The following is a 14,815-nucleotide window of genomic DNA, read 5'->3' on the forward strand; positions in this document are numbered from 1 at the left end:
AGAAAACCTATATGCTAATCAAATACATTAGATTTTTAAAATTACTTAATTTACTCTGAGATTTATGCATGTGCACAGAAGTAATTTAGAAAACCATTACTAACCATATACAAACCAAATGCATATATATATATATATATATATATATATATATATATATATATATATATATATATATATATATATATATATATATATATATATATATATATATATATATATATATATATATATAAATTATTATTTTATTGTATTAAAATGCAAAGTCTAGTTACTGAGATTTGCTGAATGGAAACCATATGCTTACTATATGCATTAGATTTTTTTATATTATAATCTTACTGTATTAAGATGCATATTCTAGTTACTCTGAGGTTAATGGCAGGAGTCAGTGAGCTTAACACATTTATATATGTGCAAAAAAAAAATAAAAAAAAAACTATATGCTAACTAAATGCATTTGAGTTTATTATTATTGTTATTATCTTACTGTATTAAAATGCATAGTCTACTTACTCTGAGGTTCTAGTTACTGATGGTTGTTAAATGGCAGGAGTCAGTGAGTTTAACACATTCATATACAAGTAAATAGTCATTTAAAAAACTTATATTAATTTGAATGTTTTTATTTATTTATTTATTTATTATTAGCTTACTGTAAAATGCACAATATAGTTACTGGTTTGGCCATATGGCTGGAGTCAGTGAGTTTACCACATTTATACACATGCCAATAGTCATCTAGAAAACCTTTAAGCATTTGAATGCTTTTTTTAAATAGATAAATGTTATCTAACTGTATTAAAATGCATTTTTAGTTATTCTGAGCTTTGGCAAATGGCAGGAGTCAGTGACTAAGACAATTATACACATTCATTTAGAAAGCCTATATGCATTTGAATGTTTTTATTTATTTTTTTATCACCTTAATGTATTCAAATGCGTATTGTAGTTACTCTGAGGTTTGCCACATGGCCGGAGACATTGAGTTTATCACATTTATGCATGTGCAAAAATTAATTGAGAAATTTGCTAACTTTGCTAACTATATACATTTGAATGTTGTTTTTTATTTCTTTATTGTTATCTTACAGTATTAAAATGCATATTATAGTTACTGAGGTTGGCCTTATGGCCAGAGTCAGTGAGTTTAACACATTTATGCATGTGCAAAAATTAATTTAGAAAACCTACATACTAACTGTATACATTTGAATGTTTTTTTAAAGTAATTTATTAAACTCTTCCAGTATTAAAATGCACATTCTAGCTACTGAGGTTTGCAATATGGCCAGAGTCAGTAAGTTTAACAGCTTTATACTCATGCAAACAGTCATTTAGAAAACCTATATGCTAACCATATGCATTTGAATGGTTTTTTTATTTCCCTATTATACTCTTACTGTATTAAAATACATCTTCTAGTTACTGAGGTTTGCCATATGGCTGGAGTCAGTGAGTTTTCTCCTGTGCTTGTGTGTGTGTCTTTAATGAAGCGAGCCGTGCTGAAGCTGATGGGGGGGCTGGACTGGATTCTGCTGGTTCAGCTGCACAGAGCTTGATCTGCAAATCCTGCGAAAAAAATTCACTGCTCAACTATAATGGGCCGCTTTGCCTCTCTAAACTTTCCCGTTTGTAGTTTTTATTAATCTTTATTCCTTAAAATAGTGGTTTGAAAAATGAAACCAGCTATCTGCCTCACCTTCGCGCAAATATTAAGTGTAGAACTTGACAAAAAGAACACCCTACTGATGTCTGCATCAGCAATTATGTGCATTTCTTTCCTCTCTGCTTGCTTTTCCTTTCATCTTTGCCCTGTTCAGTTGCAGTGTTGCTAAGCTGCAGCACAATGCCTCGGGAATTTTTGAGTTTCGGTATGAACCGGCTTTAGTGCCTGCTTCAAGCTGCAACCATTAAACGAGTTACCTAGCCATCAGGAAATGTCCCACATGTGCCCTTTATTTGCCTTTCCGCTAGTAAATTATAAATTGCAAAAAATATTAATCAGCAAGATCATGTGCTCTTCTATTATTCAGCAGCTCAATGTAGGTCACACTGTTCCCTCTTGTCTTTGTTTTGATGTTTTTGTAGGTGTGTGCAAATACCAGGTATATTTACTATGATGCATTTAGTATAGGTCATGTGAGATTTCCTAGTATTGAATCAGTTTCAGTTTGGCGTTAAGTTAAATAATGTTTATTTGTTGTCCATCAAAGCAGCTAAGAAATAAATCCTAGTTTTAAAGACGTCCACAGGGTCTTAAAGTATTCAAAGTTAATAAATCAGAGAAATTTAAGGCCCTTGAAAAGTTTTTAAAAGTCTTAAAAGCTATTTTGCAAGGTATTAAAGTTCATATCATTTTTGATTATGCAATGTATGCTAAAGTTTGGCTGAATTAAATCTGCGACTATAAGCATGCCGTGTAGTTTACGAAATCAATGAAATCCTTCTAGATGACATCATGCTGCTTCGTTTACTGCATTAACCAAGGCCACACGATTATTTCTGCAGTCCTATAGGTGCCAACCTACTAAATTAGCTAGATTTAATAGATTTTTATTCAGTATATGAATAATGTTTGAGTTTTGGATGAATTTCTTACATTAATATTTGGTAAATATACTGCAAGTAAAAATCTCGCCAGTGTTTCCAGTTGAAAAGTGATTATAAGGTTTTAAAATGAATGTAACACAGTCTTAAAAAGGTCTTAAAAGGTATTAAATTTCACTCTCTGATTCCTGTATAAACTCTTAAAGGGGTAGTTCACCCAAAAATGACGTTTACACACATTTAAGTGGTTTTAGATCACAATAGAAGATATTTTGAAGAATGCTGGTTGCTTGAACCCATTGACTTTAGTAGTAGGAAACAAAAATACTATAAAAGTCAATGGGTCTTAGCAACCAGCGTTCTTCAAAATATCTTCACTTGTGTTTAACAGAAGGAAGAAACTCAAATAGGTTTTGAACAAGAGAAGGGTGAGAAAATAATGGCAGAATGTCCGTGTTTGGGTGAACTATCTCTTTAAAACCATTGTTTTCTGTTAGCCTGAAATCATGAGTATTGGAAAATGTGTCTGACGATGTCAAATCATTTGTTTGCTATCCCATCAAACCAAACCAAAAGCAAAACCTTTATGTAGCGGAGCACATTTATCCTTAATCTAGAGTGTTTTACATGTTGATTGTGTTTTTACGGTTCTTATCTCTGCGTTTAATCACTGCAGGTGAAAATGAAATCCTTGATTCGCTTCAAAAGATTGCGTCAAAGAACAAGATGTGGAGGTCCTACATCGGAATGGGCTATTATAACTGCTCTGTCCCACCAGTCATACAAAGAAACCTGCTTGAGAATTCAGGATGGTATGTGTGACTTTTTGCTGAAGTGTTTCACCTTCTAATAGAGCAAAATAAAAAAAAATAAAAAGGGTAATTTTATTGGGCTAAAGTTGGTCAAATGATTAGCCCTCTGTTGTAATTTTTATTCTTTTTAAAATATTTCCTGAGTGCTGTTTAGCGGAGCAAGGAAATTTTTATATCATTTTTTTCCTTATGAAGAAAGTCTTATTTCCTTATTGCGTTGGCTGTTATAAAATCAGCTTTTTTATTTTATTTTTAATAAATATTTTGGCTACATATAAGGGCTGCGCATCATATCGTTTGAGCATCTATCACAATGTGTGCGTCCGCAATAGTCACATCGCAAGTTATGCAATGTTAAATTGGCTTTACAGTTGACCAGAATCCACAGGACTAAACATTCGAGATTTGTGGAGACACTACAGAATTGAACCATTACAGGCTTTTACGGTCTATGTAAGCATTTTAAGAGATCATAAAGACGCATTTCATTTAATAATTTATATAACTAAAAACTATACAATGGTATTTTCATTCTTCATTCATTTTCTTTTCAACTTAGTCCCTTTATTATTCTGAGGTCACCACAGCAGAATGAACCGCCAACTTATCCAGCATATGTTTTACACAGCTGATGCCCTTCCAGCTGCAACCCATCACTGAGAAACATGCACACCCATTCACACACATACACTACGGACAATTTAGCCTACCCAATTCACCTGTACCGCATGTTTTTGAACTTGTGGGGGAAACCGGAGCACCCGGAGGAAACCCACGCAAACACGGGGAGAACATGCAAACTCCACACAGAAACGCTAACTGACCCAGCACCATTGTGTTTAGGCTTGAACCAGCGACCTTCTTGCTGTGAGGCGAACATGCTACCCCATTGCTCCGCCACTGTGGTATTTTACATTTGATTATTTAATTTCTGTACCTGAATACTGTAAGACTCACTTCTGTTCACTTTAACTTTTGCACCATTGTGTTAATGATATACATATAATAAACAAACTACAGTCATAAATAAAGTACATAAAATATATTATTAAATTTTACTCCCATACAAAATCAAACAAATCAATCTAAAGTAATGACTTTCCAAAGAGTTATTTAAGTAATCTCGTGAAATTGTATTTAGATCACAGGGAAAAAAAAATCAGTGTCAAATTTTACCAAGATAGTGCAGCTCTACTACATATCAAACCACTGTTACCCAATAATTCCCTTATTAACTTAACTTGCCATCCCTAATTAAATTAACTAGTTAAGCCTTTAAGTTGCACTTTTTAAAGGGATAGTTCACCCAAAAACGAAATTTATTTTACCTCATTTACTTATCTTTTACTTGTTGCAAACCTGTTTGAGATTTTTGTTGTTCTGTTGAAAACCTGTAACCATTGACTTCCATAGTAGGTAAACAAGTATTATGGAAGTCAATAGTTAAGTTAAATTGTAAAATTTTGGTTTGTGTCTTGATTTTTTCCTGTTTATTAATTTTATTTAAAATTTCCCCCCGACATATTAATTTGGGGGTACTTAATACCATAATTTTTAATAAGTTGTTTTTCCTACTATGGAAGTCGGTGGTTACATGATTTCAACATTCTTAAAAATATCTTCATTTGTGTTTAACAGAATAAAGAAACTCAGAGATAAATAGTGAGTAAATGTATTATTTTTGTGTGAACTGTCCCTTTAAACTCAATACTAGTGTCTCGCAAAATACCGGAAGAAATCCACGCCAACGCAGGGAGAACATGCAAAAGCCACACAGAAATGCCAACTGACCAAAACCAGTGACCTTCTTGCTGTGAGGCGACAGTGCTAACCACTGAGCCACTGTGTCGCCAGAATTGCATTTAATTTTTATTATTATTATTTTTATTATTACATATAGGAGTAGCATGGCTTAATGTCTTAAATTAGTGCTTCAGCGAGTATTTGTGTTCTCTACAGGGTGACCCAATACACACCGTACCAGCCCGAGGTGTCCCAGGGCCGCCTGGAGAGCTTACTCAACTATCAGACCATGGTGTGTGACATCACAGGGATGGCAGTGGCCAATGCGTCGTTACTAGATGAAGGAACCGCCGCTGCAGAGGCCATGCAGCTCTGCAACAGGTTACTGCAGGAACATTTATATTGCTTTGTGTTTATTCTGTTAGCCAACACCTGAACCAGCCCATCCAGGTCTTCAGTGTTCAGGATGTTCCCTCCTCGAGGCTAGGAGGGATAATTGACACTTGTCTGTTCCTTTTTAAAGGCAAAACAAAAGAAGAATGTTCTACATCGACCCACGCTGCCATCCTCAAACGATTGCAGTTGTGCAAACTAGAGCCAAGTACGGAAATGATGCAGTCTCTCTCTATCTTTCTCTTTATCTCTATTCCTAGAATAGTTTGGCTTTCCATCCATCTATCTATCTATCTATCTATCTATCTATCTATCTATCTATCTATCTATCTATCTATCTATCTCTGTTTTTTCTGTTAGTTTCTATCTTTCTGTTTCTTTCTGTCTGTTCGTCTGTCTGTTTTCAGTCTGTCTGTCTGTTTGTTTCTATATCTCTCTCTTTTTCTGTCTGTCTTTCCTTGTTTTTTCTGCCTGTTCTGTCTTTTTCTATGTCTCTCAATCTGTCTGTTTTTCTATACGTCTCTATCTACCTGCTTTTCAATCTATCTTTATATCTGTCTGTCTGTTTGTCTATCTATCCGTCTGTTTCTATCTATCTGTATGTTATATCTATCTGTTTTTTATCTGTCTGTCTTTCTCTGTCTGTTTATCTATCTGTCTGTTTTGTCTGTTTCGATCTATCTGTTTGTAATAAATCTGTTTTTCTATGCGTCTATCTGTTTCTATCTGTCTGTTGTTCTTTTTGTCTGTTTTTTCGTCTGTCTGTCTCTTATTTATCTTTATCTGTCTCTCTCTCTCTCTCTCTCTCTCTCTCTCTCTCTCTCTCTCTCTCTCTATATATATATATATATATATATATATATATATATATATATATATATATATATATATATATATATATATATCTTTCTCTCTATAAATCCGTCTGTTTTTCTGTCTATATTTATATTTGTTTGTCTGTCACTGTCTGTCTTTTATCTGTCTGTTTCTATCTATTCAATTCAATAGTTGCTTTATTGGCATGACAAATGTTACAAATGTATTGCCAAAGCCGTTATAAAGTTTACATAAAAAAAAACATGCATATATAATTAAAAAAACACAGTAAACAGTAGTAGTAGTAAAAAACATATGTAATAATTTAATAAAAATATAAATAATATATCATATTATTCAATATATCAAATTATTATTAAATATATCACATTGTTATTCAATATATCATATTCAATATTCATTTATAACAATAAAAATAATAAATCAGAATGAACTGTACTTTTAATAATCAAAATTTTGTGTCTGTCTGTCTGTCTATCTCAGTTTTGTCTGTTTCTACCTGTCTGTTTTTGTCTGTGCCTTTCTATTTTTTTCTATCTGTCTGTCTGTCTATCTCAGTTTTGTCTGTTTTTGTCTGTGCCTTTCTATTTCTTTCTATCTGTCTGCTTTTCTGTCTGTCTATATTTCAGTTTTGTCTGTTTCTATCTGTCTGTTCTTTGTCTTGTCTCTCTTTGTCCGCTTTTCTGTCTGTCTGATTTTCTATCCATCCTTCTTTTTGTCTGTTTTTCTGTCTGTCTGTTTATCCCATGTCTGGCTGAATCTGTTTCTATATAGCCCTCAGTCTTTTTTATCTGTCTAAATTTCTCTTTCTCTATCTCTCTGCTCATCTAAACTGACTGAATGTGTGGTGTCCTTCAGTTATATCGGTGTGCAGACGGTCCTCAAGCTTCCACATGAGATGGACTTCAGTGGAAAGGATGTGAGCGGTGTGCTCTTCCAGTATCCAGACACCGAGGGCCGGGTGGAGGATTTCACGGCACTCGTCGACCGCGCTCACAAGGGTGGTGTATGTATCTCACATTTATAATTAACAATAACCCCAATTTTCACATCTGTTTTGTGCATTTAAGGCAAGACAGGTGACATATTCAACTATACAGGTGAATGAATAGGTTCAAACAAACTACGTGATAGTAATCACAATACTTCCCCAGCTAATCTATTTACATTTAGGAATGCAATATATACAGTTTCTGGAAACTAACCGAATATGATGATTGATTTGTTTGTATATAGTTTTGTATATGATAACATATTTATGTAGTCTTAACCTATGTGAGGCAACATTTTTATCTGTACACGTTTGATTATTTATTTTTCATGTTAACTTTTATGTCTTTTGCACCATGCAAACACAATGTTGCACAAGTTTGATAAATTGTTGTTTAAATATAAAATTTAGGTATCATTTAATTAAATATGTGCTAGATTTAAATACATTTCTAGCACAAAAACCTGAACATTCTATCAAGTTATTTTAAAGTTCATTATTTAATCTTTATTTATTTTTCCTCTTCTCTAAAGGCTCTGGCCTGCTGTGCCACAGACTTGCTGGCGCTCTGTGTGTTGCGTCCTCCGGCTGAGTTTGGAGTGGACATCGCCCTGGGCAGCTCTCAGCGCTTCGGTGTTCCTCTCTGCTATGGAGGTCCTCACGCTGCCTTCTTTGCGGTCAAAGAAAATCTGGTCCGCATGATGCCAGGGAGGATGGTCGGAGTGACCAGGTGAGGTTTAGTTTAGGATATCACATTCAATTCAATTCGTCTTTATTTCTATAGCGCTTTTACAATGTAGATTTTGTCAAAGCAGCTGAACATAGAAGTTGTAGTAAATTGAAACTGTGTCAGTCCAGATTTCATAGTTGAAGTTCGGTTGAGTGTGGTTTAGTTTTTACGGCTGATCGGTGCGCAGCTTCACAAGATCCAAACCAAGCAAGCCAGTGGCAGTGGTGATATGGTTCAGCATGATAAACACATTTACTGAATATATTTCTTGTTGTGTATCAGAAAAGTCATGTGATTTATTTTATTTATTTATTTTTGAAGATCATCAACAGATGATGTGGTTAACTAGACTAACCAGAATCTCTTATGGTGTTGTGCAGACACATGACAGAAAGTCCATCCCTAAAATGACTTTGTAGTTACCTACAAGTAGTGTTGAATAAGTTGATAATAATTAATTGCCGATTTTAGTTGCATCAATTATTTTAAATTACTTTTCTAATTACTACATCTGAATAGTAATTTAGTTACTCAATGCATAGACAATAGAAATCAACTATTTAATTCCAATTTAAATCAAACTCTGCATTTTAGCTTTATTATTTAATAAAAAATAAAGTTCTTTTATTTAACAAACTTAATCTGTATAAAAAAGTAAAGTAACATTAATAAATGTTACCATATTTCATACCGTATATTAATATATTGTAAAGGGTATTAATTCATTATTTAATAAACTTCGGGCATTAATCTTGGAATTTATATCTATTTAATATTTAGTATTTTATTTTTATGTATTATTTATTCAGTGTTTATTTAATTTAATATGTATTCAAAATGTTTGTTTATAAATATTTTAAATATTTATTTATAAATTTATTTATTCAAGATTTATTTATTAATATATTCATTCAGTATTTGTTTTATCAAGATTTATTTGTTCAGTATTTATTTATTCAGTATTTGTTTATTCAGGTATTCATCTGTTTAAGATTTATTTATTTAGTATTTGTTTATTCAATATTTGTTTTTTCAATGTTTATTTATTTAATTGTTCAATATTTATTTATTAGTTTATTCCATATTTATTTATTCAATATTTATTTATTCAGTAAGTATGTGTTCAATATGTATTTATTAATTTGTTTAATATTTATTTATTTATTCAATATTTATTTATCTTTTCCATATTTATTCAATATTTATTTATTCTATATATATATACAGAACTGCTAAATTTATTTACTTTATTATTTAAGTTAAGTATAATTCCTTACATTTATATAGCACTTTTCTAGACACTCAAAGCACTTTACACATATTACTTTTACACTCTTGAACACACAGTTTGAAAACCTCCTTTTTTTGTTTTAGATAATATTTACATTTTCAATATATATTTATTCAGTATTTGTTTATTCAAGATTTATTTGTTCAATATTTATTTATTTATTCACTTTACACATTAATTTTATACTCTTGAATGCACAGTTTAAAAACTTTTGTTTTGTTTTAAATAATATTTACATTTTGCACATTAATTAAATTTGCAACTCTGCTTGAAAACCAATCTAGTGTGTTGTTCTGAATGGTCAAATGTGTCCCGTTAAAGAGACGCAGCTGGCAAAGAGGTGTATCGTCTGGCTCTTCAGACCCGAGAGCAGCACATCCGCAGAGACAAAGCCACCAGCAACATCTGCACAGCTCAGGTACAGCAGAAACACACCTGATACAACAAACACTGAACTTACCAAGGCTGAACGCAACTGCAATGTGTTGAATCTCAGGCTCTTCTTGCCAACATGGCTGCCATGTACGCACTCTATCATGGTTCGCAAGGACTGAGGCACATCGCAGAGAGAACCCACAATGCAACACTGATTCTCGCTGAAGGCAAGATGGAGAACTCCTGTTTATGCTCGTGTTTAGAGAGAATTGTGGTGATTCTGATTTGATTGTTGTGGTTGTAATAGGGCTGAAAAGAGCTGGGCACAAGCTGCAGCATGAGAACTTCTTTGACACACTCAAGATCAACTGTGGTGTTGCTGGAAAAGACATTTTGGAGAAAGCCACGCAGCGGGAGATCAACCTACGGGTGTACAGTGATGGGCTGGTGAGGAATTTACTGTATGAGCCCTATAATGTTGATATAAACACTATGCATACATCTTATGCAGGCTGTTTTTTTTTCGTTTTGTGTTTTTTTTTGTTTTTTTTTTGTGTTTATTTATTTATTTATTTATTTATTTATTTATTTGTTTAGTTTCATTTATGTTTACTTTTTCCGTTTGGGTATATATTTGGTTTTCATTTTTTTTAATAAAAATTATTTTTATATAATTATCTTGTTTATTTATGTTTATTTTGTGACTTTAACTTATATTTTATTTATTAATTTATATTATTTTGTATGTATTTAATGTATTTAGATTTTTGTGTGTTCATTATTATTTATTTTTCTTAGTATTTTTCAAAAACTAATTAAAACAACTTCAGAAAATAAATATATAAGTAAAAAATATATATTTATTTTGTTATTGTTTTGCTATTAATTTAGTTATCTATTTTCTTTTGATTTTGTAATTTGTCTTTATTCTGTTTATTTGCTTCCATTTTTGATTGCTTGCTTGTTTATTTTATATCTTTTAATTTGTTTAAAACATTTTAGTTTTGTTTGTCTTAGTCTTGTCTTGTCATTTTTTTCCCTATATATTTGTTTTCTGAAGTTTTTTCATTTGTTTTTGAAAATTTTGTGTATTTGTTCTGTGTTATTTTGCTATTAAAATTGTCTAATCTTTATTTATTTATTTTTGTTTATTTTTTTATTATCTTCTGTTTATTTGCTTCCATTTTTAATTCTATGGTTGTTTTTTGTTTATTTTATATCTTAACTTTTATTTAATATATATATATATATATATTATGCTTTAATTTATTGATTCATTTATTTGTTGTTTTCTTATTTTGTCTAACAATTTTCTTATTTATATATGTGTTGTTTTTATTTGTTTTTGAAAATTTTGTGTTATTATTTTGCTATTAATTTAGTTCTGTCTATTTATTTTTATTTTGTTATTTGTCTTGTTTATTTGTTTCCATTTTTGATTGGTTTGTTTGTTTTTGTTTGTTTATTTTATCTTATTTATTATAGATTTTAGTTATTTTTAAATGTATTTAGATGTATTTGTGTTAAATCATTGTTGTTATTCGTTTATTTGTTTGTTTTTCTTAATTTTGTCTTTATATAGAAAAAATATAATAATATATTAAATTATTATATATAATTTTGTCTATATATTTGTTTTCTGAAGTTGTTTTTGAAAATATTTTATTTATTGTCTTTTAATATTTTGCTATAATTTAGTTTGATCTATTTATTATTAAATAATGTTATTTGTCTTCTGCTTATTTGCTTCCATTTGTGATTGAGTATTAGTTTGCTTGCATGCTTTGTGTAATGTATTCAGCTGTTACTGATGTGCTTTCAGCTCGGGGTGTCTCTGGATGAAACTGTCACTGAGAGAGATTTAGACGATCTGCTTTGGATCTTCGGTTGTGAATCGTCGGCTGTAAGTTTCCGCAAGCCTCAGGATCATTTTATATGAGGCCAAAAATCCACTTGCCCCTATGTAAAAATACCTACCCCTGTAAGATATCATCTTTTCTGCCAGGAACTTATTGCTGAGAAAATGAGTGAGCGAACAAAAGGACTGTTGGCAAGCCCTTTCAAGAGAACCAGCAAGTTTCTCACCCATGCAGTGTTTAACAGGTCGGTTTGCCAGTGTCTGTGACAGCTGTTGTGTTTAGAGGAATAGTTCACCCAAAAATTACTATTCTGTCTCCGTTTACTCCTTCCCTTGTTTAAAAGCTGTTTTTTCGTTAGTCTATTTTGAAGGCTGTTGGAAAATAGTATTTCCATGGTATTCTGAAACATATCCATAGTATTTTTTCCTACTGTGAACATTCTTCAAAATATCTTCTTTTGTGACTCATAAAAACACTTGAAGGAGAGTAAATGTTAAGTCAACTTCATTTTGAGGTGAACTATCGCTCAATTGTCTATCAAACCTCTGAAAAAATCAGAAAAGCTATAAATGTACATGAATAATGATTGAAATAATTTTCATTTTCAGTTATCACTCAGAGACCAACATTGTACGATACATGAAGCGCCTGGAGAATAAGGACATTTCTCTTGTACACAGTATGATTCCACTGGTAGGTTTAATGTGTTTTAGATTTTTTTTGTTAGATTTATTTTTTTATTCAATTGTTGTTGTTGTTTTTTTTTTTTTTTTTTACTGTGTATTTTTTTTATTACAATTTTCTGTCACTTCGAATAATTAATTTTTAATTTTTCTAGTAGTTTTTTTTATCACCGATAGAATTTTACACTGTGTAATTTATTATTATTGTTGTTATTGTTTTATTTTGTTTTTTCATCAACAAATGATTTTTTTTAAATAAATTTAAATAGTTTCATTTAAATAAAATAAAAATAGATTTAAAATTTAATTTTAATTTAATTAAATTGTGTAATTTTTTATTATTATTATTATTAGTAGTAGTAGTAGTAGTAGTAGTAGTATCATTATAAAAAAATTTTATCACTTAATGTTTTTTGTTTTTTCTGTGTATATTATTATTATTAATTTCTTTATTACTTAATTATTTTTTGCTGTGTAAATTATTTTTAGTTTTAATGATTTTTGTGCTGTGTAAATTATAATTATTATATTGTTGTTTATTTTTTATCACTTTGAATAATTTTTTGTGCTGTGCAAATTATTATTATTATTATTATTATTATTTTATTTATTTATTTTATCACTTTAAATTTATTTTTTTGCTGTGTAAATTATTTATTTTTTTATCACTTTGAATGATTTTTTGCTGTGTAAGGTTGTTGTTGTTATTTTATATATTTATTTTTATCACTTAGAATTATTGTTTTTACTTTAATTTAAATATGTATGTATGTATATATATATATATATATATATATATATATATATATATATATATATATATATATATATATATATATATATATAATTTTTTTTTTTTTTTTTGTACTTTTGTTTTATTTATTTTTTTATTAAAAATAATTCTACTTTTTATCACTTCAAATTATTATTATTATTTTTGCATGAAAACCTGACTGTAAACCTGTACTATTGAATCCAGGGCTCGTGCACAATGAAGCTGAACAGTTCCTCAGAGCTCATGGTGAGTCTGGATTATTTTTACATCTGTATCCAAACTCCATCTCTGACCCTGTTTATAGCTGGTATTAAAGGGATGGAAGTATGAAACCTAAAACGAAAATTCTGTCATCATTTACTCTCCCTTGACATATTCCAAACAATTTTTTGGACATATTTATTTAAAGTTATCAGGATGAATGTACAACGTGCTTTCAGAGATATAATCTGAGGCAAGTTTTACAAAGAATGTGCCATAGGTTATAGTCCAAATGTACTACAAAAGCAAATCATATGTTTTTACTGCTGCATATTTTACTGCTGCATATACTTTGCATATTTGTATTTATATTTTTTTTCTGTTTTGCTGTACGGCCTAATATCTGTTTTATTTATTTATAATGTTATTTATCTTATTATGTTGTATATATTTTTATTCATGTTTGTCCCTAAATGTTTTATTTGCTTATAGATTGGTAAAATTGATGTGTTGTGACTTATTTTATTTATTTATCTATTTATTATATTTAAAACCGTAACCCTCTGACTAATATGCATCAACAAAATTGCATGTTAAACCAAAAGCAAATCATAAACAATAATAGCAAATGGGTTATAACAAATACAAACAAATCTTTAAGAACAAAGTAATAATAATAAACCATAATTATCCTTAAATTGGATAGATGGATGGATGAGGTAAAGGAAAATATAGGAAAGTTAGTTTTCTTTATTTATCTTTAGTTGTACACAAAAGAAAATATTGTGGAGAATATTGGAGACCTGTAACCACTGACTTAGTATAGTATTTGTATTTCCTACTATAGTAGTCAATGGTTACAGTTTTACAACATTCTTCAAATTATCTTTTTCTGTTCAACACAAGGAGAAAGTCTTTGGGTGAACTATCTATTTAATACCAGGTGTAAATAGTGCATTGCCTCGGCGTTTCAATGTAACCTTTATTCAACAGCCAATCACCTGGAGAGAGTTTGCAAACATCCACCCGTTTGTGCCGCTGGATCAGGCTGAAGGTTATCAGCTGCTCTTCAGACAGCTGGAGAAGGACCTTTGTGAGATTACGGGATACGATAAAATCTCCTTTCAGCCCAACAGGCAAGTGTCCCAGCACATGACTCCGGTTATGCTTGTGTGTTTTCATTTTAAAACACTCAACTGTTGATAAGGTTTTTACACCCGACAATTACAAACCTCTAGAGTTTTAACCCTCAAAATATTCCTAAACTGTAACATTGGTTCCTGACTATGAAGTGGGGATTTAAATGCAGCATCTCTATTTAAACAGAGAATGGTCAGGCAGGCAACGGTCAAACAGGAGCAAACAGTATCAGCTGAAAAGATCAGCACAGACTGCTAACTGCAAAAATCAATTAACAGGGCTAGGATGTGGAAAACAAGGCATGGGAAACAAAACAAGGAAAATCCTTTTGTGATACTACTGGATACAGACTAAGCAAAGTGAGTGAGAAAGTGAAGTGTGTATATATATATATATATATATATATAGTTCTTGTAATAAGTGAAAACGAGCTGT

General features: G+C 30.7%; 1 protein-coding gene across 2 annotated transcripts in view; it reads left to right on the plus strand.

The window, feature by feature from the left end:
* gldc (glycine dehydrogenase (decarboxylating)) overlaps positions 1 to 14,815 on the plus strand; it is a 32,442-nt gene that overhangs the window by 1,680 nt on the left and 15,947 nt on the right. For both annotated transcript variants that reach the window (NM_199554.1, XM_073949809.1), the window contains 13 exon segments: positions 3,227 to 3,362; positions 5,322 to 5,486; positions 5,629 to 5,706; positions 7,194 to 7,341; positions 7,860 to 8,056; positions 9,669 to 9,765; positions 9,844 to 9,949; positions 10,030 to 10,169; positions 11,545 to 11,625; positions 11,728 to 11,825; positions 12,190 to 12,274; positions 13,244 to 13,285; positions 14,234 to 14,376. In NM_199554.1, the coding sequence (NP_955848.1) occupies positions 3,227 to 3,362; positions 5,322 to 5,486; positions 5,629 to 5,706; positions 7,194 to 7,341; positions 7,860 to 8,056; positions 9,669 to 9,765; positions 9,844 to 9,949; positions 10,030 to 10,169; positions 11,545 to 11,625; positions 11,728 to 11,825; positions 12,190 to 12,274; positions 13,244 to 13,285; positions 14,234 to 14,376 (1,516 nt within the window).

This window comes from Danio rerio, chromosome 5, assembly GCF_049306965.1.
Source record: "Danio rerio strain Tuebingen ecotype United States chromosome 5, GRCz12tu, whole genome shotgun sequence".
Taxonomy (NCBI): domain Eukaryota; kingdom Metazoa; phylum Chordata; class Actinopteri; order Cypriniformes; family Danionidae; genus Danio; species Danio rerio.